The sequence below is a fragment of the Bactrocera oleae genome, chromosome 4 (assembly GCF_042242935.1).
Source record: "Bactrocera oleae isolate idBacOlea1 chromosome 4, idBacOlea1, whole genome shotgun sequence".
NCBI lineage: Eukaryota > Metazoa > Arthropoda > Insecta > Diptera > Tephritidae > Bactrocera > Bactrocera oleae.
Window position 1 is genome coordinate 72,387,545 of NC_091538.1, and position 25,448 is coordinate 72,412,992.

Below are 25,448 nucleotides of genomic sequence, written 5' to 3' on the forward strand. Positions count from 1 at the left end.
ATAATCAGCTGATTTTTGTTTTGTATTGCAAAAGCCGCAAATTGTTGGCAAACACAATCGTAAAAAAGGACATGCGCCTTGTACCATTAAATGCGAGAAACACAATTGAGGACTTCGAGAAGCGATTATAGGTTCGGGCTGCAACTTGATAGGACGTGAATTTGGAGCGGATAAGTTTTGAGGTTTTTTTCGCCAACACAACTAATCATTATAGCAAGAATGTGATTTTTCTTGTAAAAAAGTTAATTTTCGGCACAATAACTAAAACATTTTTATAGAAACTCTAACAAGTAATGGATGAATTCAAGAACATAACAAACGCATCGTCGGTAGTAAAGATCTCAGCGTGCCTGGAAAAAATTTTCAAGAAAATCGCCGAAAGTCGCGAAAAGAAAATATCAGAACAAAATATTAAAGAAATCGAGTTTTTAAAAACACAATGCAAATCGGATATTGTACAGCTGAGTCTATTAAGCTCACAGACATTTGTAAGGCTAGTGGAGGGTGGTGTTTTGGACGCCTCCAATGTGCTAACCATGCTAATTTCCATGCTGCCGAACTCCAGGTAAATATAAATTACACAAACAAAAAGCGTGCTGTCATACAAACACACAACGTCCTTAGTTGAAGTGGCACCTGGTATTCTCTTTTATATCGTGCTTGCACCGGAAATGGGTGCGAATCAAAAGCAAATGACTTCAAGGCTCTGCGCATATTTTACAGCAGTTTAATCGCTTTCATAGCATAGTTGCTGCAACTTTTTGTAATTTCTTGCAACACAATCTTGCTGCTCCTTTTTCTTCCGTGCAATTGTTCTTCCGCAAAACTACACCGCAACGTTATTTCGTTATTTCCGCTGCAGCTATGGGCTAACAGAAATGGCTGCACCTTGTGCGATTACTTTACTCATTATCGCATTGATCCGTTGCATGTCTGTTTGCATAGTTAAGAAATTTAAAGAAAGAAAGAAATTAAAAGAAGTACCATCCGTTGGGTATGGGCTAGCCATATATGTGTATGTATAAAATTATTGTTGCGAACTTTAAATGAAAAAATCAATCACTTAGAATCGACATAGAAAAAAAAACAGATAACGTCCTGTTAATCCTTTTTCGACGATCTCAGCGTTTCGGTGAACATTTTTTAATTTCGGATATTTATAATTTCCTTCACCGATAATTATTAATTTTCATAAATTTTATAGTAAATAATCATTACTTTTGAGCAAAAAACAATTGTAAATAATCATTAGATGTAAATTTTTTTTTGCTCAAAATAAAACTTATTTTTAGTTCACAGGTTTCTTATAAAGGTTTTTGCTAACTTTGTTGCAGGACTTTTTAGAACACATCTCAAGGATCAAATTTATGGTATGTTATTGCCACGCCCCCTTTCGCCCCTCAGAAAATTTTACAAATTTCGAATATCATGCGTAATTATTGAGCTAAAGCCTTGAAATTTCACACAGGAAATATGTATGTCCCGGTTTGCATGACTATTGCAAATTCTATCGCTATCGTATCCAAAGCATGCAAGTTATTAAAAAAGTAATTTTTATCGGCAAATAGGATTGTAGCTGCAACGAGCTTATCGAAATAATAATATCTTACCAAATTTTTATGGTATTCACAAAAGAGAAAAGTAAAATATATTTTGTTCTAAAAGAGCTTGAAAAGACGTTAGCAAAACACTTCATAGAAAATTGTGTTCTAAAAGTGAGTTTTATTTTGAGCAAAAAAAAAAGATTATTTACGATTTATTATAATACTTATCAAAATTAGCCATTATCGGTGAAGCAAATCGTAAAACTCGATATGTAAACATTAATACGTGATTTTTAAAATAAAACTTATAATGCTTACGATCTCTGGTATCAATATTTTTTTATTATTTCTAGTTTTTAGTAGAATTGAATGAAGAAGAAAAATTTAAGGGAATAAAGTGTATTCAGAAAAAACTAAATTCGAATTCATTTTTCAAAGAAAGACTACTGCAATTACTAAACACAAGAATAATTCTAACATAATCTTACGGCATAATTTTTTTTACAATATTCGCCAACTATTTAATATTAAAGCTGCTAATTTAGTAATTGTTTCAATTTTCTGCTCAATGCCAATAGGTACGTCATATTAAGCTTCCGTTGTAACTACTAAACACTTCGTATTACGTTACATAAATTATTGCATTACTGAACATTAGTACAATAAATGCTAAATATCAAACATTACGAAGCGACAACATTAATTGTAGAATACTGGACAGGCCGTGCTATGTCGGCTGCGCCGTCAAATTTCGACTTTATTTTCAAGTGTGTTATTAAGTATTCTGACACGTGGCATTGACTTGCCCGCTGACATGGTGACCCCATTGCAATATCCTACCACTAGTGGTATGGTCGATGACTCCAAAATACCGTGATGAATTGCCAACTCCGAACGGAAGACTAAGGATATGCATACATACATACATTAATTCATTCATACATACATACATACATACATACATATGTACATACGTATGTGTGGATAAGTATGAATATATTCATATGCTAGTGCATACATACATACACACCTGTGAAAATATAATCAAAATAATTGTCACACGGAGGGTGGTGTGTTTTGAAGAATGTTAATTCATGGGGGTGGGGAAACATAAATTAAAATAAATAAATGGAGCAACTTAATCTGATAGCCGCACGCACATTTTCTGAAAATTGAAATAAATATACATATTATACATACTTATACACTTTTTCTGTTTCTTTAAATGTTGATATTCAAAAAGTTATAACCATACAACTGAACTTTTGCGCAGAAATGCATAGTTACCATTAGCATATAAAAATTGTGATTCCATTACCAATTATTCATTCCGATTTAAAACGATTACTTTTATTTACCACAGGATATTTTAATTTTAATATTAGAACTAATTTAGATGTGTGTATTTTCTTATGCTAGTATGTGTGAGTATTCGGCCTTGCTGTGGGATATGCAATCAAAACACAGTTATGTGCTACTAACCAACTTCCGTGTATAAGAAATGGCACTGAACTTGAATTTTAATGACCGTTAAGTCAAGTTGTTAGAGGAAGCATAGAAAAAACAAAGGCAAATGCATTCAATGGAAAAACCTTCACAACTTCCTGGAGTATTAAAAAGTTATTGTAAAATAATTGTGTGTAATAAGAATAACCCCAAACCCTTCTGGCAGAAACCTATAATTTATTCATTGGCAGTAGCACAACGCCCATATCTGAAACCCGTTTTTATATATTGCTGATGCTTCGGCATCGAGATGTGACTTTAAAAGAGTTTGGCTTTATTGCATTGGAAAATATTTGAAATAATTGATTATAATATATAAAATTTTCATTTTATAGTTCCACGCAGTACACGACTATAACGGAAGGAATTGTCAGTATTTTATTGCTTGGCCTGAAGAGGAAAGTCGCTCTCTTGAAGGAAAATGAAAACTTTCAATGTCAATTTGGCTTGAAAACGCAACAACATCCACTTATAACCTTGTTGCAAAGTTCCGCTGTGAACATGAACGATGTAGCCAATAAGATTGTAGGCATTTGTAATCATCATGATCAACAGTAAGCACATATATATATACAACGTTTCAAATTAGATTTCGATTACCTTTGTATGTTTTTCAAAACAGGGTTAAAGCGCACAGTGTTGAGTATTTGCGACCGGTCTTCCTTTACATACTCTGCAACCCACAAACACTGCCCGATTCAAAGAGCATCTGGACTGGTCTATTATCTCTAAGTAAAACGAACAACGCTGCTAAACAACTCATGCAAGAAATTTTTTCTTGGAGTAAATTCAACTCGTCGACAGCGTGCCTATTCACCAGCATATTGTTAATAGAAGCTATCGAACACTGCCTAAACTGTAATGATTTTGCCACCGTTATTGATTTGAGCATTTTTCAAGCGTTAATTGTGAACAACCTCACAAAATATGGCATTGATCCACGTCCCAGTCTTCACTGTCTCCTGCTTGTGTTGCATAGTACACGCGAGCACACTGTGCACCATTACAATGTTCTGCTCATTTTGCTCGCCGAGAGTCTACATTTGCTATCTCCGAATTATCTACATGATTTGCTACGCATAATCGCGTTCATTATTGTGCAGGAATGCTGTGGGAATCAATACATTCTGAACATGTGTCTCGATGGTATCATCCAGTGGATGTCTCAGACTGCATTCATACCCGCAGAAGGTCTGGCACTAGCCCATCAAGTGGTACGCAAAATACTTGAGCGACGAAAAGAAACGGATTCGGTAGAAAAAACGAAAGTACACACGAGCGACTTGACGCCGGCACAAGTACGCTACTTCCATCCAGATATTGCAATTGCCTTCGATTTGGCTAAACTTGTCGAATCATTTGATGAATCTGAATTCAAAGATGTTTTCACCTTTGTAGATGCTCTTAATGTAAAAGCGAACTCAATGTTTTGCCAGCGTTTGCATTTGTTTCTGCGCGCACTCTTCTTGTCGCAAGAACCGTCCATAGATTGCTGGTTTAAGATTTATGAAGCTATATTAGAGATAATCAAAGTTAATAGTGGCATTGCCTATGATTTTTTAATGACATATATATTTAAATTGGCTGGTGAGCAACAACCGGAAATTCAAATGGAGTTGCTTCGCGGGCTACCAAGTTTTGCCGTGTCTAAGGTAAATTAAATATTGAAAACTTTAAACATAACATTCCTTATTGATTCCATTTCTTGCAGGATAATATACCAATGATTTTAAATACAGTACGAAATCTTACAACCGAAAATGGCACATTTTGTATGGATCTCTATCTGCGATTATGGCGCATTGAGCCACGTACATATCCCTTTTTAATTAAGTTGCTCTCAACACCACAGAAAGACCCTAGCAAGCTTTGGGAATTCGAAATAGCTAAGACACATACCATTCGAGAAATTTGCTATGAGAAGTAAGCAACAAACATATTGAACTCTAATTGCTTACATAAATGAAATCAATTTATGCATTCCTCAGACCTGCACAACACGGTTCCGATTTGGTTTCAAAACTCTCCGACACACTGAACTCGTGCACTGATGACTCTGGTGATCTGGCCACATCGTATGCCCTGGACGCTATTGTAGCGCTCTGTGATAGTCACACTGTGAATATAATTTCTACTTGGCGTGTAATTAGTAGTAAATTTAGACACGAACGTCGACCAAGGGCTCTAAAATCGCTTTATCGTTTCTTCGCACACATACCGTTGCTGCATACACCTACCCTCGAGTATGAGCAATTAGTTGACGAGGCGTTGGAACAACTGTGGCTGACTGTGAGTCGCTCCGATTCCGAACCGGAATTGCTGAGGGAAGCACTGGCTGCTTTAAAGAATTTTGAAATCGGTTCGCTACTTTCCATGCGTCACATACCTATGCAATATCGTCAAGATACACCAGGAGTTCGCGAGTTCGTTGGAGGTCGCGAGGTGGTTGACCTGCAGCAGGAAATGGTGCCAGGCGAAGTTTGGGTACATCTTCTGCAAAAAATACGTCCCGAATGTGGTGCCGCAGCCGCCGATTTAATTGCCCATCATATATACGCTGAAATAAATGGCTATCGCAGTGGCGTTTACCGTTTACCTGAAGGCAAGCCGGAACCGCGCAAATTGCAAGGACTCTTCCCACAAAGTCCATTGCGTGCCGTAGTGAACTATTTAGTGGGTCAAACACGATTCGGCGATCACGTAACAGAGCCTCACGTGGTAACAAATGCACTAAGAGCAATATCAAAGAAGTTTCCAAAACCTATTCCACCACTCGATTGGTGTTTCCTTCACGGCTTTTTTCACCTCTCATTTGAGGCAAGAAAATATTGCTTACTGATCGCCAAGAATCAATTGCTGCACTCTGGCACCGCTCGACGATTGCTGGAAAATTTCTTGGTGGATTTCGAACCGAATTGTTTTGAAGAAGACTTGTTGCTATTATTCTCTTTGCTCCCAGAGATTTCGAATGGCGTTAGCTTGCAAATTTTAAAGAACTTCGCCGAAAAAATAGCCATATACAGTTTCAAGGAATCACAACTAAGTGGTTTTACAGAAGGTAGAATCAAAAAATAAGCTATGCTAATATTTTGAATTAAATAGAATATTTATGCAGTGCATGCTAATACCATTGGAAAAGAATTAAAAAAATTAATAAATATTTTTCAGGCTGCCTTTTTGAAAAGTTCATAGACAGTGTGAAATACATATTCTTAGGCAAATGTGACATCCCAGAAGTGCTCGATATATTCACGCTGATTATTGAACGTTATATGGACTCTATGGATCTGGATTCGAGGGTAACTAGTCTTTGTCTTATGTGAATGTTTTAATAAGATTATTCTACTTTTATTCGTAGTTATTTGAGCGATATACAGAGGTAGTATCCGTTTTACATCCCAATTCCATTGATGGTCTCACATCGCCAGCCAATTGGTGGGAAACGCCAATTGGTAAACTGAAAAAGGCCACCATTATAAGGTGCTACTTAGTGTTATATAACACACAGTTGCCCAACCCATTAAAGTGGCTTGCACCTATCATAGATGCTTATTCCACTCGTCGCGAGGAGCAACCATTCTTCTTCCGTCACCTTGTTTCAACTTTATATGCCTTTAAAGGCGACGAACAGTCTTGTAACTGGATTATGGAAATGTTTTTGCAAATTCAAGCGCTCTTGGCTGAATCGTCCAACAAAGAAAAATTAGATAAAGTTTTGTATCTTTTAGATATTTTCATTTTAGCTGTAGTTGTACTCTCCGGCTGCGCCATTCTTCTTGGTAATTTGGATTCTGTAGCCACACAACGCAAAGATCGCTTTGAACTTTTCCCAGAGAGTATGCAATTTCTGTGTGAGCATATATTTTGGAATGATCAGGAAGCAAAAGTAATTTATAATAGTTTTTAATAATTTGTTAACTTTTTTAAAATATTTCTTTTCAGATTTATGAGTTTCTATATAATCTGTACAAGAACAGTGCTATTCCAGAAGCATATGCCACAATTTTTAAGAATGCTATTATCTGTTCCCGCAATAAATCATATTTCGACAACAAAGGCATTTGGACAAAATATGTTGGAATGCGAAAATGACTTTTTGAATTTTGCACATATCAAAAAATGTATGTAACTGGTGCCTAACATCTGTGCCTTACTGATTTTTACCTTTTGCATATTGCATTGTAGCAGTATTGATATTGGTATATACATACATAATACAAATGTATATATGTATGTGCACCATTGTGGTTTTTTCTACATATGTATGTTTTAATTAATATTTTTCTTAAAAGGTTTTGACAGTGTTATTACTCTTTTATGTCTGTCAAACTCAGTGCAAAATAAAAGTAGAAAGGAAAAAGTATATTTTTACCAATCCAGTTATTTATGTTTAAATTCTAAGATCGCTAAAATAACAAATTATGTTTAATGAACGCTACAAACACAATTATTTGTAGCGGTTGAAGTTAAATGAAGGGTTCGACTAAATCTAAGTGTTACAGAAAGATTGAGTAGAGGTATGCACCGCGACCTATGGTATTGTACCCTACGTGTTACAAACTCGGTGAGATCGGTATAACGTGTTCTTGACCAGAAGAAGTTGGAACTTTATACGGCTATTGACATGGAACCAGGGTGTCGTTGGGAATCACTTGTTTTAGTTTCTTCAACAAATTTTTCACCTGCTGAGGCAATTAGTCCAAATGTTAGCAATTGCCTAAAAGAATTTGTTTTTAGAGTCCTGGTGTATCTCGACAATATTATCAAGTAGTAAGGCAAGTTTGACATTGTCATATACATTGGAGATTTCCAATGCTATCTGACGCTACAAAGATAAAATTAAAGGAAATGTTATAAGTTTCAAGGTCCAGAAGCTCTTTAAAATCCCACTAAGGGAATTATTCAATTTGAATGTTAACGGAAATTTTTTGGAATAATGATGTGTAACAAAATAAAAATTCATTGCACTTAGAAGTAGTGTTGCCATATCAATTGAAAAGTTGAATTCCTGCAATAATGCTGACATATGAAACGTCATCCGTTTTGTTGTCTTCCGATTATTCGTCGCTTATTGTTTGGTTGAACTTGTCGGGATCTAAATGTGATGTGATAAAAATGTGATAAAAGCTTTCATTAGTCCAAACTACATATATATTAATGTGAGAAGTTCCCTTTTTTTTACCGTTCTAAAACGCGTTTTCAAGTGAAAGTTCTTGGTGAAAAAAACTTGTATTTCAACAGCTGGAAGTGTAAACCCCAAATACATATACTGTGCTGTAATATTACTATTACTCTAATACACTCCCAAGTTCAAAGACCATGGATGACATTAAATTAGCCAAGGTACAGATAATAAACATTAAAATATTATTTATATATGTAGGTACATATATCTATTGTTTAATGTGCCGCTCCCAAGGTTTTTTGATCTGGATGCATTTGTTAATGTCCTGTGACCAACACCGGTTGGTTAGTTGAGTCATCATTTGTAGTCTTTTAAGTATATAGGAAACTAAGTTATGTCTTGATTCGTATAAACAATTTTACAGTAATCTAGTGTGTATAATCGTTATCTACAGGTGTTGTATTAGCGTTTGCTGCAGCGAAAATCTAATAAAATCAATAATGAATGTGACAGTTATGGTACAGATGTGTTTACATTGGTATATACATTAAAAAAGGTAATAAAAAATGATAGATAGTCATTTAATCACAATTAATAAATTCCATTTTGAACTAATTTAAGCGTTGGGTCTAAACGTTTTAATACAGAGTAATGCATTCTCAAAGGAATAAGGCATACATTTCTTCAAAAACTATTATTATTTAAGATGTTTTTAATTTGTGTATGAAGTTGTCTACCACTTCGCATATGACTCTCGTTACGGTTTTCTATGTAACCAATCAATATTCCTTGAACAATGTATATTAAGTTTTCAAAGAGGTTAAAATCTCCCAACAAATTGTTCAGATCAGTCCACCATAGCATATATGTAACTGCCATACAAACTGACCGTTCAAAATCAAGTTCTTGTATGGAAAGAAAACCTTTTTATTTGAAGATATACCGAATTTGGGGTAGATTATGGTACAAGACAACGCTTCCATCTCCGAAGAAGTTATTCAAATCATTATAATATATAGCTGTCATTGTTGTTGATGTAGCGGTAGAAAACGTCCCTTAAGTAATTTGTAGGACTGCCACCGTGTTGGCTGTCGTTCCGGTAACGTAGACCCGCCGATAAAACCAACATAAAGATATTTATAAAGGATCTCTTTTCCCATATTAACCAACCTTAGTCCAACTTAAGGGTTACTTGGAGCAAAAGGCTAGAAAAAGCTATCAAAGCGTCTTCCGTTGGATGTAACCTTTGGCCGGTTACGGTTTCGGATCTACATAGTTATACATTTAATTACGATAAAAATGAACCCCTGCAAGGATTTATCTAGAGAGCGTAAAAGCACCCACTATTGTACATAAAACATTTTTTCACATGTTACCCCGTTTTGCCCATTCTAAGACTTTGCCCAAAAGACAGACTTAGTTTATTCGTTGTGATATGCATTTGTAGATAGCCGTTATAGAAGCTATTTTTCGTTCCCGTTAAAAAGTTTCGAAACCTTAACTTTAATATTGCGATTACAAAAATCTTGCGCGATTTTGGCACACATTTCTTGGCATAAATGTGGTCAGTTCCACACCTATAATCAAATATTTTAAAAACATAAGAATTGATTAATATTTCATTGGAAATGTTATTTATTTTAAATTTTGTACAATACTATTATACTCTGTGCCACATGTTGCGCTCTAGTATAAAAATTTGTTTTTACTGTTATGCGCATGTCCTAGTTTGCATATTCTATACCTCAACTTTCCATGGTAAAACAGTATTTGTTAGCAATATAACACTTACCTTTACTTGTTATGAACTTGAATTACATAAAAATTTTCTTTATATTAGTATTACAATATTTTATTCATAAAGGTATTTATGGTAAATTATTGGCAAAGCAACTGAAATATTTAAATGGTTTTTGTCAGATTCCGCTTCCAGGAGAGATGCCATTTCGACTGGAAATTTCCCACTTCTCTATAGAACTGGCGCCTCAGCGACTTTTGCTTTCCATGTAATTATTGAGTTCGAGTTTACCGTTACAAGATGACACAACAGTCATCGGAAAATCGTGCATGCTTTTCATTGAAATAAGTTCGTTTGTTCGCTCCTCTCCCATAATCGGGTATTTCAATTTAAAATAACACCCAAACCGACCAGTGCAATCACTCCCACCTCCACAAAAGCTGTGCCGTGCTTGTGTTTTCAAAAGTGAAAGTACTTAATTGATTGAATTGGTCGATACTTACGTTTTGTTAGCTTAGTTAGCGCTTATATTTTGACTACTCCAGCGGTAATGCCCTCGGTCATTCTTGCCAAAGTTGAAGTGAATTATCACTTGTGTATCTGTAAGCAACTTTTTGGCTTTAACTCCTCTCTATATACACATGTATGTACATATGTATGTTAATATAATTATTGATTAAATAAACTGCTGACCAAAGTGTGTGCAAATATTGTGAAGACGTGCAAAAACATTTGGTTTCTGTTACCAAATTGTATCCTAAATTGTATACGGACAGTATGGATTTTACGAAATTCATGAATAAGTTTAATGAAGTTGAACGCTCACTTTCACCAACATCTTCATTACGTCTAAACTTTGACAACATCTCGCCGGAAACTGAAGAACCGGAGGAGAATAAACGCATCTGGGGTGTGCCCGTACCCCCCTTTGTATCTGAGAAAGTCGTCTCGTGGATTGAGGAAGAGTTTAATGAGCCGCCTATTTATTATAATGGCAATGCAGTGATTCGAAAGGTTCGTAAAGGCATTTTTTTGATTTGTTTGAATGCTTAACGTATCGATTATAAGGATCTTGATTGAAAATCATCTAATATTATTGATTGATCGATGCTGGATTATCATTATATTTGATGATTTGAGTTTAAAATCAGCTGTAATCAAGATGAAAATTTGACTTAGGAATCCTAAATTTGAAGTCATAGTGATCGAAAATATAGCATTAGTACTGAAATATGTTCGATTTAGTAGTAAAATATTTTATTATTTAAAATTGGGATTGATCATGGTTTTTATAGCACAGAAATCATTTCTAAATTTATATGAAGTTTAAAGCTTTAATACCAATAACTATAATTCCTACCATTGAATATATGAACATATGCGATAGTAGAGCAAATATTCAAAGAATACTGATAATAAGTGAATTCCGTCGCTATTTTAATGGTAGACCGAACCTGTCGGTTTATTCTCTCTAAAAGCAAAAATATTTCTAGTACTAGTATTGTGGTAGAAGTAGTACTTTTGGCAGTTATTCATGGTCATTTTGAAATTGTGAGCAATTTGCATGCAGCTTGTGTGCCAACTGCAAATACCATACTTGACCGTTGCGACTGAACATTCTGTCATCAAATTTGCATTTTTAATCCACTTTTACCATTTGCACCAACATTTATCGCCGAACACGAGTACTAACTTTGTCCATACACTAGTATTTACATATCTTCTCACGTGCATACGCACATACTACACACACTTTTCGAACCCACTTCCATATTCATATTTCTGCCGAGTATCCTTTTGCAGCTTTCATCAATAGCTTTAAAAAAATTGAATCACTTTTTTTGATAAAAGGCTCATAAATTTTCACTGCAAATATTTTGAACCATTTGAAGTATTCTGCTAGTATACAGCTGTAGAGGGGACTTTGCATATACATATATACATATGTATATAAATCATACTTGTATAATATAACAATATAATAGTATAACTACTAGATACTTTCACTTGTAATTTTACCTTTCTATTCTATATTCTGAACTCCATTGTACATATTACTATTTTCAACACCATACTAGTTATGTCTTCTTTTATACTCACGAAACATGTTGCTACAGAGTATTGTAGTTTCACTCACCTAACGGTTGTTAAGAGCTCCTAAAACTGAATGAGATATCGTACATATGTATGTATATATAAATAATCAGAATGACATGACGATTTAAATTCTGAGTGACTGTCTGTCCGTCGGTTCGTACAAGCGATAACTTAAGCAAAAATTTAGATATCTTGACGAAACTTGGTCCACTTGATCTTTTGCAACCAAGGGAGATTGGTATTCCAAATATTGGGCCTAATCGGAGAATAGTCACGCCCAAAAAATTAAACGAAAACCTATAAAGTGCCACAACTAAGCACTTAATTAAAATACAAAACTGTGTGGTGTGCAGATCATCGAAATATGAATGGCCATCTATGGCTTAAACTTTTTAAAAAGTAGGCGTGGACCGCCCTCTAATAAGGTTTAATGTATCTCACATACCTCACAAACTGCCAATGCTTCGCCAAACTCTGTAAAAACTGATGACTGAATTTTTACTAAAAATACTCCAGTAATAATCATAGCCCCCCAATACCTTATAAACGAATTTCAAATTTCCTTTTAAATTTATAGCGTATATATCAGTCAATAAGAAAGATGTCTTAGCAAAATCAGGTGAATGTATAATATTGGATATACTACAGCTTTATTCTGAAAATGTGTGAAATTGGTCCACGAATTACCCTAAGCTATACGCTATATATAATGATGTTCGTTATTCTGGCAAACTGTATGCCACATATGTCGGTTATGTGTGAATGAACTTCATAAAATTGCTGCAAACATTTTCTTGAGTATGCTTGCGTAATGGCAAAGGTTAATACAATCACTATCCCCATAATAGAAGATAAAGTGATTTTCAGCAATTTTGAATTTCCATCAGCATGTTTAAGTTGGTGAAAATATAGGATGATATCTTAACCATAATGTGGTTTAGCGCTGAATATGAAAGAAATTAGTCTAGACCTTGCTCTAAACTTCACCTCCAATTATTTGGTTGATTTTTTCCGCATATAAACAGTATATTAAATTTAACGCTTTAGATGTTAATTTAAATACTTGCGACATGAAGTTAAATGTAGTAATTAGACTAAGTGAGTCTATGATATATAATATAAGCAATTTCTGCTTAGATCCTTGCAAATTGCAAGTGTATAAAATGTTACGTTACATTTGAACTTAGCTCTTCCTTACTGGTTGAAGTTAAGTTCTTATGTATTGAAGGCCTGAAAGAGTTTTATGAAAAAGTTGTATTTATCGTCCAAACTTTTAATATTTAATTTGAAAACTTACTTATACCGCAGAATTCTCTTTTAACAATTTGTGCTTTTGATTATATTTTGTTTTAGGTGGAAAATGTGCGAATGATCGACCGTTACAATGCCAAAAATCCCACCGTCGGCACGCTCTACTTGACGGCAACTCATCTGATCTTTGTTGAACCGGATAGCAATAAAGAAACATGGGTATGTATATGTATATGTATAAGGGTTGAACTTATTAATAATTATTTTAAAATGTATCATAGTTAAATATGGTCTCTTCGAGGCTTCATTGTACATTTTAACATTCGGTTTGTTGGCTAAATAAAAAACATTTTGAAAATATTTGAACAAAATTTTTTCCTAAGCAGAGCTTTTGTGACCCGAAAAAGTTTGTGATTCGAACTGAAAAGTCACATCTTAATATCAGCAATCAACTACCATATAAAGATGTTTTAAACCGTTGGTTGTTGTTAGAATTTGAATCAATAGCAATCATTTTAGATTAGATCTTCATATTTTCAAGATTTCCAAGCAAGTTGTGTAAAATAACTATAGCATGAAGAATCTAGAGGTTGGATTATTAGCAAGTAAATTAATTACTTTTTTATGTTTTCCGGTGATTTCATTGCATTGTTTACAAATAAAAATGTAAAAACAGGAAACTTTGTGAAATAAAAGACTCAAATCGTTGCATGTTTCCTTGAATATGTGTGTGGCGGCCACCACTACACTCACACGTCAAATTCCCATTGTCCTTGAGGCCACAAAACTCAAGTGTACTCAAATGGCGGGCGAAAATGTTAAAGAAATCAAATTGTAGAAACAATGAACACGGCATGTGTAGATTGAGTGACGCGTCGACGTCTCTCAGCTGTGGCATAGCCCCTTCTACTGAGCTCACAACTTTTCGTTTGGTTTGTTTTCTGCTGCGCTAAGCTTTTTGCAACAATTTTCTTTTTGTTGCGGTAATTCTAGTGCCAAGTTTGATCGTAATGCTGCCAAATAGGTCAGCAGCAACATGCATTGCAGGACGAAAGTAATTTAAAGTGCTGCACAGGACACTCTGGAAATCTTCGCAAACGAGCGTTGTGCTTCTTACTCTTGTATTTGAATAATTTATCTGCTTGTTGCGGCCACTGTTATTGTATAAATAAATGCGGTATTGATTGGAAGGCATTGATGACATCAGATTTAGGGAAGGAAATACAAGATTTCCAACAAAGTCATTAAAAACCACCAGATAAAGTTTTCGCGTCCTAAACAAACAGCTGCCGAACGCACACTTATTGACATTTGGAGATCTAGCATGACACAAACAAATAAAAAGATTGTAAAAATCTAGGGAAAAAAATATAGCTACGGTTTTCGCGCGCAATTTATAGACAAGTCTGGGTCAATTTTGATCAGATGGTATACCAAAAATACACATTTTCTAATGAATTGCAGATTTCGAATTCTCCTCTTGTGTAATATTTTGGGAAAACTGTTATTATTTTGTAATTTATATTTATGACATTGTATTCAACCGCGTTTCGAGGATAAACCTAATTAAAAGAATTCATGTTTATTGTTGTTGTTGAAAGGCTCAAATGTTCATTTTAACTACTTTTAACGCTTGAAGCCATGAAATGGCACACAATAGTGCTGCTTTTTGAGCAAATAATACAATAATACAAACAATATCCCATAAGCGCATGAATGGAACATTAATACGACGCAACAACAAGTGGGTGCATATGTGCATACGCTTGAAAACATACTCAGCACAAAATCGTTTATTTGCGGACGTCATTAAATCCTGCCGCTTAGCTGGTTTGTAATTTTGCTCAAAAGCAACCTGAACTTATGGTATTTGCTCGCTGCTTTTAACTATTTATGTTACGTATACGCGATGGCGTTCATTGTTGCACTTCCACCAGAGGTGATGATAAAGCAAGCGTTTGCTTTTGGTGTAAGAATGTACCGTTGCGACCAGATTATATGATTTTTTGTGTTTTAACATAAATGAAATATTTATTAAATGTATTTGGATTGTATTCCACAAAGTGACTTATAATATCGACTGATTTGGAATTTCCTGAATTTGTAGGAGAATTACGAGCAATATTTTGAATTTTTTAAAATACAGATTTCGTTTTGGATTGCTGTCTTTAATCTTTTATTATTATTTTCAATATAGTTTGTATGATATTTTTGTAGAATTTTTGAAATCAGCTCCCCGAAAAATTTTCTAAATAATTGAAACTGACACAATTTTATATTTTTATCCATGATTCAATAATATAAGGTTGTGCCGATAGCGCAAAAACAACAATTTGTCAAATGTAATGGCAGCCATAATGTCAAAATTAGCAGTTTTGCTTTGTATTGCTTTGATTTAATGAATCAAAAATACATCAACCAATAAAAACCGTTTTTTGAGTGATAACCGAATACATATAGATTGTAAATCACATACAATTATTAAAATGCAGTTTTTTTGACATTATGAATACAAACACTTCTTTCGTAAGAGTAAGCACGCTCCGCTAATTGAATCATGATACTATCTGATTCTTACTTTAAACAAACTTTTTTCTTTTAAGTGAAGAACAATTACTGTTTATAAGTATAAAAACAAAAAATAAAGATTACATTATTACTTGGTATTTATTATTGTACATACATATGTACTCGTATGTAGATAAAGTTATAGATTTTTGTTTTATCCACCATTCACAGATTTTACATATGCACATTGCGAACATTGAAAAATTACCCTTGAGTACAACCGGTTCACCACTATTGATACGTTGCAAAACTTTCCTATCGGTGACATTTGTAATTCCAAAAGATTCTGAGTGTCACGATGTGTACACATCATTAATGAAGCTCTATCAACCCGGTAAGTGACATATACATACATACACACATATACCTACATACATATATATATATATATATATATATATATATCACGCTATAAAGTTTTTATTAAGGCAAAGCGCAAATATGTGTTATGTGCTTTTTATAACTATATTTTTTTTTCTACAAAAGACACAAACCTTGGCTTTAACATCCGATATCAAAAGTAAAATTACTACTATAAAACAGTATTTTTTAGTTTTCCAGTACTCAAAATAAAATATATGTAATCTAAAGCTTTAAAAAAGCTTGTTTTCTAAAACAAAAATCCCTTTAGAAAACGAATCAGAATTTATTTGCGTACTCAACGCACATCCTTAATACACAAGTCAGATATTAAACGAAGTGAGAGTGGTTTCCAGTTGAAATATGAGCGATACCACCGTAATATGTTTATATGTGTGCATGCTTACAGTTACATATACATATATGTACGAGTATATGTATAACGGTTGTGCTTTGCTAAATTCTCGCATTATGGTTCATTAATCTAAATAATGAGTTTTTAATTGCAGTTTCCATTAACAAATTATACTGCTTCAACTATCAGCCAACCAAAGATGATTTTCCAAAGACATCCGGTTGGGATTTCTTCAAATTGGAAAGCGAATTCAAGCGTATGCGAGTGCCAAACGAAATTTGGACATTATGCACATTGAATATGAACTATGAGTTATGTGACACGTACCCACGGCATATTTACGTGCCACAAGAGGCCAACACAGCCATGTTGATCGGCAGTTCCCGTTTTCGCTCCAAAGGTCGTTTACCCGCACTTACCTATTTGCACTCGAATAAGGTGAGTAATTATTGTTAAGCAATGTGTGTATAATTTTAACTAAAATAAGTTGCCATTAAATAAGTTACTATTTTTTATACTCGTTAAATTGACATGTAGAAGAAATAATATGACATCAAATTAAAAAAAACATCTCGTTTGTCCTTAAAGTGCCACCACAGATCACTTTGTGTTGCAAGATGTGTGATATGGGTCACCTAACCAGAGGACAAGTCACGCGTTTGTGGTCCAGTTCTGTCATTGGTCAATGTGTCTGCAATTGGATTCGCCTTGCTCTCAGTTGTGCTTTGACTCATTTTATTTCACTTTGCTTGTGGCTAACTAATAAATTACTATTAAGGAAACCAATTTGAGATGAGACCTACCCTATTTAGCCATACATACTGCTTACAACCGTTTTCGAAATCTGTAACTTACATACATACATATGCACATATACATGCATAATTGTTTATACATTTAAATAATAATACAAAAATGGCAAGCGATGCTAATTATATATTTATAAAGCAATGAAAATTTGTGCAACTACTGGCCTTGAAAAATTTGTAATTAAAAAACTAACAAATTCGCACCATAAATATTAATTATATATTCAGCTTTTGAAAGAGTTTTGTATGTATGAATTTATATATATACGCCTGCAATGGCGATATCCCAGCAAACTTATTGCCCACATCTCAACTTCAATGTGAGCTAGAAGCAATAATGAAAAGCTATAGGCCCGGTTGTTGTTATTATTATTGAAATTGTTGTTGTTGTAATATAAAACATTCATAAAACAGCAACAGGGAAACTCTGCCGAGTTTAGACCTTGGTAGAAGGTATTAACCGGGTTCGTTCTCCTTACGTGGGCAGGGCTGTTTAGGGACCGCTTCTCAACTTCCTCAACAAGCACAATCTTAATAATAAAATTATTACAACGTTTAAGTTCACGTTATTATAGGAATCACTACTAAACTATTTTATTGCTTTTTTGTTGTATTGGCTTTGCTGGTATATTTTAGCACAGACAACTAAGTAAATATTCGTTGCGGAACTAACTTTTGTGTTATTTGCTTTTCCTCTTCTTTTTCTCTTTCTGTTGTTCGCATGCAGGCTTCAATCTGTCGTTGCAGCCAGCCGCTTTCGGGTTTCAGTGCACGCTGTTTGGAGGATGAGCAGATGCTGGAGGCAATTCGTAAAACAAATCCAAACACCGACTATATGTACGTTGTGGACACTCGACCCCGTGTAAGTAGCCTTTGTACCATTGTAAGTGTACTTTTGTATGTGCATATTCATGCTAGAAGTGTTTAATTTGCGGAACATATTTCAACAAGCAATCACAAGTGCAGACAGACATGCGCCATTTATGTAGCTACCGCGGCGGTTGGTGCATCAAGTGCTCCCTGTAGGATGTCGAGCACTTAAAACGTGTTCGCTTCGTCAAATATGTATGTACATGGTAAAATGTACAAAATTTTTATTTCGCATTTGCAAATAAATTATACATATGTATACGAGGTCTCGGTCTCGTATATATATTGTATATGTATCAATCTGCTCGCTTATTCAAAAGATGCAATACTATTAGATATTAGTTTTAAATGGATATTATTGTTGTGGTAGAGCATAAAACTTTACTCATCATAGCTGAGAGTCTCTATCAGATATGTTTCTGGGTATATTCCCATCTCTTAGACCTAACTAATGGCCTTCACTTGCATATAGAATATCAATGGCTTTGGATAACATAACATTTTCTGAGATCTAATGAGTGCTATGTCTATTATAACAATATTTTTGGGAGAGGTCTTGTTTAGAAATCAAAACTTGATTATGCAGCTATATAAAAATTTCACCAGAATATTTAATCAGGCACAGAGTTTAGTTGAATTGTTTCAAACACAAACAGTCGTGAACTGAATATATGCAAAACCGTAGAAAGGATCCGGGGAGGATAAAGTACGCAAGCCCCCTGATCCATCAATAGTTGCAGCAAAAAATCTGCAAAAATTGTTGCTGAGCACCGGGCCGCCCTAAAAACTCCGGACACGGGAGGAATTCTCCCGATCTTCCTCCTCTCTCTCAGACTAGAGATGCGACTACCAGTGCGCTTAATTTCGATCGCCTCTGAGCTGAGTCATATTGTTAGCAATGCTATTATTATCCATCATCATTCTCCAACAGATAAACGCAATGGCTAATCGTGCTGCTGGCAAAGGCTACGAAAACGAAGCTTTTTATGAAAATATCAAATTTCATTTTCTCGGCATTGAAAACATACACGTACAGCGTACCAGTTTGCAGAAATTGATTGAGGCTTGTGAACAGAAGACACCCACAATGAGCGGGTTTCTTAATTCTTTGGAATCATCTGGTTGGTTGAAAAATATTCGCTCCATTTTGGATACTTCCAGGTAATTGGAATATTTTTGAACCCACTGCTACATCCGCAGTACACAATTCACTTAATCCAACTAATGCAAAACTATTTTTCCGAAATTTCCTAGCTTTATTGCGAATGCGGTTGATAAAGGTGTCTCGGTTGTAGTTCACTGCTCGGACGGATGGGATCGTACAGCACAGGTTTGCTCATTAGCTGCGTTGATGTTGGATCCTTATTACAGAACTATTAAGGGATTTCAAGTAAGTGTTGAATTTGAGAAATATACCTCTATTGGGTTTGTTTTTTATCATATATATTTTAAAGGCTCTAATTGAAAAAGACTGGCTAGCATTTGGACATAAATTCAGCGAGCGCTGTGGTCACGTGCAAACTGATCCGCGTGAGGTCTCACCTATTTTCACACAATTTCTAGATTGCACTTGGCAACTGATGAGCCAACGTAGTGATGCTTTTGAGTTCAACGAACGCTTCCTGCTTATCCTACACGATCATGTGCACTCGTGTCAGTTTGGAACATTTGTGGGCAATTGTGAGAAGGATCGTCTGGATTTAAAACTATCGGAACGCACATTTTCCCTATGGGGCTTCATGGCTAATCATTTGAACGAATATATTAACCCACTGTATAAACCTGATGTCGATAAAACTATTAAACCCAATCTGCAACCGCAATGCATCAAGTAAGTAATGGCCAATATTCAAAAGCGCAAAAGTATGTATGAATATCGCTTAAAAAAAACTCTACCAGATTCTGGCGCGGCATGTTCAGTCGTTTCGAAAGTGGAGTACATCCACGTGAACCGCTTAGCGACTTGCTGCTTGTGAGCAAGGATCACTGTACTTCATTGGAGGATCATGTGCAACATTTAACAAAGGTGAACATTGCATTTGCCTACACATGTGATTGTGTTGCTCTGACATTTGATATATTTATATATGTTTATAGCGCATTGCAAGCTTCAAAAACTATATTTCTAAATCCGCAAAGAAATTGCAGGATGCCACAGCTAAATCCTATAAAGAACCTGTTTCGGAGATCAATGACAACAAGTGCGTCAAACAGTTAGATACAAGTAATATCTAAAGATAATAATTATATTTGCAATTTCTACAGATACAATTACGACAAAAAGATGAGCGAGCTATCTTCGGCTGATGACGATCATCCGCTTAAACCAGCCGGAATGTCATTTGCAAATCTTTCGGTAATCATTTATTTATATATATGAGACTTATATAACTCATCATATAATCATTGATTTCAATTGTGATTAGTTGAATGAACGCATTGACTCCACGAGCATTAAGGAGGAGCTCAATTCGGTGGCTGTGGATTGGAAATCGATGCGCAGCGTGACGGCCTGCTCATGCTCAACACCATTCGATCAGTTCAGTAAGAAGGTATGTACATATGTCATGGTCACTCAATGTTACAAGTTCTCACCTAAGTATATTTCGTTTTTACACTTTGCAGACCCATTGCTGGAAGTGTGGCGATATCTTTTGTGAACGTTGTATTGACAAGAGCATACCTTTGCCTGGACAGGACAGCGGGAAGCCGGTGCCAGTGTGTCGTACTTGCTTTCGGCTTGTTCAAAAGACCAGTCCATGAACTCTCAGTGAAGCGCGAGGCTCAGTTTACAGCTAGAGCGAGCATTAAATAAGTATATAAAAATCCTCGGGTGTGTTTTGTGCAATGAATGTTGCTTATATAGTCGAGACTTCTGTGTGTAGCTTAGTAAGAGTGCGTGTTTGTGAAGATACAATATTTGAGCATTAGGCAATTCAATCGTAAGCAAGTCGTGAAAGTACAAGCGTAATTAAAATATAACATAAATTACTAAAAATAAAATAGTTGAGGAATGTTGCGAATGAAGCAGCGCAAATACTGTTTAAACTGAAGGTAAAACGGTAAAAGAACATTTGAATTTTAAAGTTTGTTGCATTTCTAGATTATCGCAATAAAATATATAAATCAAAATTAGAAAAACAACCATAATCTGTTAAACGTTCGCCTAAAAATTCCAATATATACATGCATACATATACATATATGTTATAAATTGTAGAAGTATTATATCTAACCGAACGCGACCACAACACACCCTATGACCAGAAAAAAGAAATAAGAATGTGTGGAATTTAGAAATAAGAACCCAAGTGCTCTCTATCTCCAATATTAAAAAGTGTATGTAAAATAGATGTATTTTCAGTTTAATATGTTGGGTTCCACGTGAGGCTGATTTCAAAGCATTTTACAGTTTTACTGTCTTCCAGTATCATCCGAACAAAAATAAAAATTTTCTAAAATAAAAACGCATAATTTCAAAAGTATTAAATATGCAATTTAAGAATATTCATATAATAAATACCTTCGGCATGCCTGAATCTATGCAAAAATCAGCGCTCAATATAACTGAAGTCATATTTTCTTTTTATTAAATTTCTTATATTTTTAATTCTCACCTTAAAAGAATTTAACCAACACCGACATAATCAAAAGTGCACAATTTTGTAAATGACGACAATTATTTTAAATTCGAGCATAAATATTGTGTATGGTAGAAATATACGAATAGCATTTTTAAGTTCCCATAGTTCGATTACAAAGCTCCTATGCACATGTTATGGGACAAAATATTATATTGTATATGCATTTATGCATAAGACAAAAACAATCAGTCATTACTCATTGTCTATCACATGATTGTGTAGTTAAAAAAAATTGTATTATATTGAAAATTCAAAAAGAAACACAATAAATGCTTAAACGCCCAAAACAAAAATTTTAATTTTACTCATAACTTAAATAAGTTTATTACAACATTATTTTACACAAGTGTGTATTTAGTTGTGTGTTAGATGAAAAGCGATTAATTTTAACAAACTGTTTAATAACCGATTTCAGTTGGTTTTATGCGCAATATCACAGGCACACTAGTACAGGGTAGTATGGACACTTCGGTGACCACTGCACTGACTAGTTCAGGTGGAGTAATATCGTACATCAGATTCAAGGGTGACATTTTGCCCTTCGTCTGCCAATTCGCCAGGCTGCACTGCGCGCTTCTTATTAGATCATCAGGATTGCCCAGCTCATTATAAACTATCGCATCTGTTTGTGACCGTTCGCTGAATTTATGCGTTTCGCAGCACACCAACACAGGCACATTGAATGAGTGTGCAACTAGTGCAACTTGTGCGGTCCCAGTACGTGCCATAACATATCCATTAGCCAGCAGTGCATGCGCCCCCAATAACACTTTAGTTGATTCCGGCATAACGAAGCTAACAGCATTGATAAGCACATAACTGCAAGGGATTCCTTTAACAGTGAGACGCCGCAACAGCTCTTGACCCTCACAGAATGGACGCGAATCCACTACGATGACACGGAAATCAACACATCTTCGTAGTGCTTCCTCAAAAATATACGTTATCAACGACGAACTGTAGATAAAGAGAGATTATGCGTAATACAAACATAAACGCATACAAGTATTATTCAATTTACCAGCCAAATGTGAGTATAACATCGCCATTTGAGATTTTTTCCTGCACAGAATAGCTAATCGCTTCGGCCGCTTTGCCAATTTGATTTTCTATATAGGTGTCGATGAAACGGCATAAATTCTCTTTTAGCTGTAAACACAAGACATGTAAATGTGTAAATGTCAATGTAGAAACTTGTATATACAAGTGTATGTTATTACATCTGTTTCGGGTTGATCAGTTGGCAATTGCGTCAGCACATGTTTAATGTGTTTGTATGCATTGCTAACGGACACTGCAAGCGGTCGGCATTTTTGCAAATGTTCCACACTGTTCGTGATTGTCGTTTCTAAGCTACGTGCAAACTCTTTTTTTGGCGGCGTCTCAAAGTCTCTAATAACCTGCAACACAATATTCAATATAACGATATGCTAAGAACATACATACAATAGCTCACCATTTTCAGCGCATTGAGAAATCCAATGCAGCGTGCATTTGAACCGACAATTGTGCGTTGAGCGTACTGCTCTCCCAGACGAGCGATACTCGGATGTATGTGTGGATTGTTGAGAAACAAATTGGTCTCTTGTCTTGATTTTTCCAAGTGATTGAAGAGGCGCACCTTGCAATCATTTATGCGACGAAGCTTTGTCATAGGACTAATGCTTTTGGTTGGTGAAACACTAGTAGTATTTACTGTGGCCTTTACTGACGCATCTGTTGGTAGTTTAGTAGCTTGCTTGGCGTTGACGGATGTTGGTTTTACTTTTGGCGTCATGTTTTTTTGTGCGACTGCCTGTGCTTTAGCTGCTCTCTGAGCTTCCTGTATAGCACGTCTTTCAGACTTACTCAAAGCGGATTTTTTCTAAAAATAAAAAATATATATAACCATATTGAACTCCAAAATCTATAATTAAAAGTGTAATCAAACCTTATCGTCCTGCAAGGTGTTGGTAGATAAGCTTTCTGTAATTTTAGTGTCATCCAATTTCGCAGTTATCTCAGTTATGTTGGATGCTTTAACCTCCTTCAGTGCTTGTTTTGCTTTCTTCTTGGCCTCACGTTCAGCTTTGATTTGCTCACGACTTTTTTCAACAGCAGCAGACGGGCGAGTCTCAATTACATTTGAAGAAGGTTTAGGAATTGTATCCTGCTCTTGACTAACAACGTTTGTTACGGACCTACTTACAACCGGTGCAGTTATTTGTGCAGCTTCTGAGTTGGTGCCCAATGTCTTTGCCTTTTTCAGTTGTTTTGCCAATTTTTTAGCTTCACGTTCGGCCATTATCTCCTCACGAGATTTTCCAACAGAAGAAATATTGGCAGGAGCAGAGTTTGCTGACATTGCGATTTTTATGATGGCTTCCTTTCCAAGTCCTGAATTATTTTTATTTTGTGAATTTGTGTTTTGAATATTTGTTAGGGTTGTAGTTTTTATTTGTGGTTGATATAAAATATTTGAGGTATCTAGAATGATTTCTTTTATTTCATTATTTGGAAATTCATGAAACTTCTTTGTTCCAATTTTTTCAGAAATCTCCACAGATACGGATTCAGAAGATGATTGAGAAACTTCTATGGGAGATTTACTATTTCCATTAGGTATTTGATGAGCGCTTAACTGTAGTCCTAATTGATTATCTAGAGTTCCGTTTGCCTTCTCTTCAACTGCTCCCAAATATTCAGCTTTTGATTCAGAACTACTTATATATTTTTTATTTCGTTTACGAAGACGCTGACGAGGTCGTTTCTTCTTTTGGTTTACAGTAATTCCTTCACTCGTCTTATCCTGGTTTGCAAGTAGTACCTGCGAATTTTTCTCATGTTTAAAAACATCGCAAATATGTATGTGTGTGTGTGTAGTATATGAATTGCAAACAATGAATAAAATTGAAGTAAACAAATGGAAAATGAAAATTTTTGCCAAAATAAAAGCTGTGGGCTAAATGTGGGAAGAGAAAGTAGTATGGTTATGTGTGTATGTACCTTATGATCCTGAGTACCGGACATATTTAACCCTACTCGTTTAAACGACTTAGCAGTGAAAATATATAAAGAACAAATAAACAAATATTATTTTTTCATTTTTATTGATGAAACTCTCGCAAAATTTTTGTCAAATCAAGTCACCAGTGATTGATCAAAAATATATCCACGCCTTGGTGTACCCACAATAGGCACACAGTCTAAGTTAAATCTAAATAACGCAAACGACAAACTTACCGTTCAATTTGCAAGTATATAACAATAATTGCTTTATTTATTAGCAATTTATTTTTCCACCAGTGATTTTAACTTATAAAATGTAAGCAATTTGCTCACGACAGCAAATGAAAATGTCAAAATTTTATCCCTGGTCAAAATATACAATTTATAAATCTCACAAAATCTACAGGGTAGTCCTCCTTATAAAAGTTATTAAAAACAAAGATGCCAGAAAAATATTTTCAATACTTAAGCAGCTAAAAATAAAATTAAACGTTAAAACCTTTTCTGCAGTAGAATTGGCAATATATTTATATAGATGAATGCGTATTGTTTTATATTTTAAGATAAACTTTTAAAAAGAAATATAACCCGAA

The 25,448-nt window shown here is 34.9% G+C and overlaps 3 protein-coding genes across 6 annotated transcripts; 2 read left to right on the forward strand and 1 right to left on the reverse strand.

Moving 5' to 3' along the window:
- LOC106627903 (focadhesin) lies at positions 1–7,413 on the forward strand. Of its 3 annotated transcripts, none has more exons than XM_014248231.3 (9): positions 1–221; positions 279–565; positions 3,386–3,604; positions 3,673–4,702; positions 4,762–4,973; positions 5,039–6,108; positions 6,219–6,349; positions 6,409–6,936; positions 6,993–7,413. In XM_014248231.3, the coding sequence occupies exons 2-9, from the start codon at positions 294–296 to the stop codon at positions 7,140–7,142; spliced, it is 3,612 nt and encodes a 1,203-aa protein (XP_014103706.2). In that variant the 5' UTR covers positions 1–221; positions 279–293; the 3' UTR covers positions 7,143–7,413. The 3 variants fall into 3 exon arrangements, with proteins under 3 accessions (XP_014103706.2, XP_014103699.2, XP_069964636.1); XM_014248224.3 differs by having other exon boundaries at positions 1–182; XM_070108535.1 differs by having other exon boundaries at positions 1–565.
- Positions 7,414–8,141: 728 nt separating this feature from the next.
- On the forward strand, positions 8,142–22,160 carry Mtmr6 (Myotubularin related protein 6). 2 transcript variants are annotated; one of them, XM_014247528.3, is made up of 13 exons: positions 8,142–8,393; positions 13,364–13,480; positions 16,001–16,163; positions 16,699–16,982; positions 18,081–18,215; positions 19,155–19,384; positions 19,478–19,613; positions 19,678–20,054; positions 20,123–20,249; positions 20,321–20,424; positions 20,489–20,579; positions 20,650–20,775; positions 20,849–22,160. In XM_014247528.3, exons 1-13 carry the CDS (start codon positions 8,370–8,372, stop codon positions 20,984–20,986), a joined length of 2,052 nt encoding a protein of 683 aa, XP_014103003.1. In that variant the 5' UTR covers positions 8,142–8,369; the 3' UTR covers positions 20,987–22,160. The 2 variants fall into 2 exon arrangements, with proteins under 2 accessions (XP_014103003.1, XP_069964637.1); XM_070108536.1 differs by lacking the exon at positions 8,142–8,393 and adding an exon at positions 10,193–10,927.
- On the reverse strand, positions 22,138–25,239 carry eIF2Bdelta (eukaryotic translation initiation factor 2B subunit delta). The gene is made up of 7 exons (XM_014247515.3): positions 25,090–25,239; positions 24,853–24,900; positions 23,798–24,673; positions 23,324–23,731; positions 23,088–23,267; positions 22,889–23,016; positions 22,138–22,824 (listed from the first exon to the last, which is right to left on the reverse strand). Exons 2-7 carry the CDS (start codon positions 24,874–24,876, stop codon positions 22,266–22,268), a joined length of 2,175 nt encoding a protein of 724 aa, XP_014102990.2. The 5' UTR covers positions 24,877–24,900; positions 25,090–25,239; the 3' UTR covers positions 22,138–22,265.
- Positions 25,240–25,448: the final 209 nt, after the last annotated feature.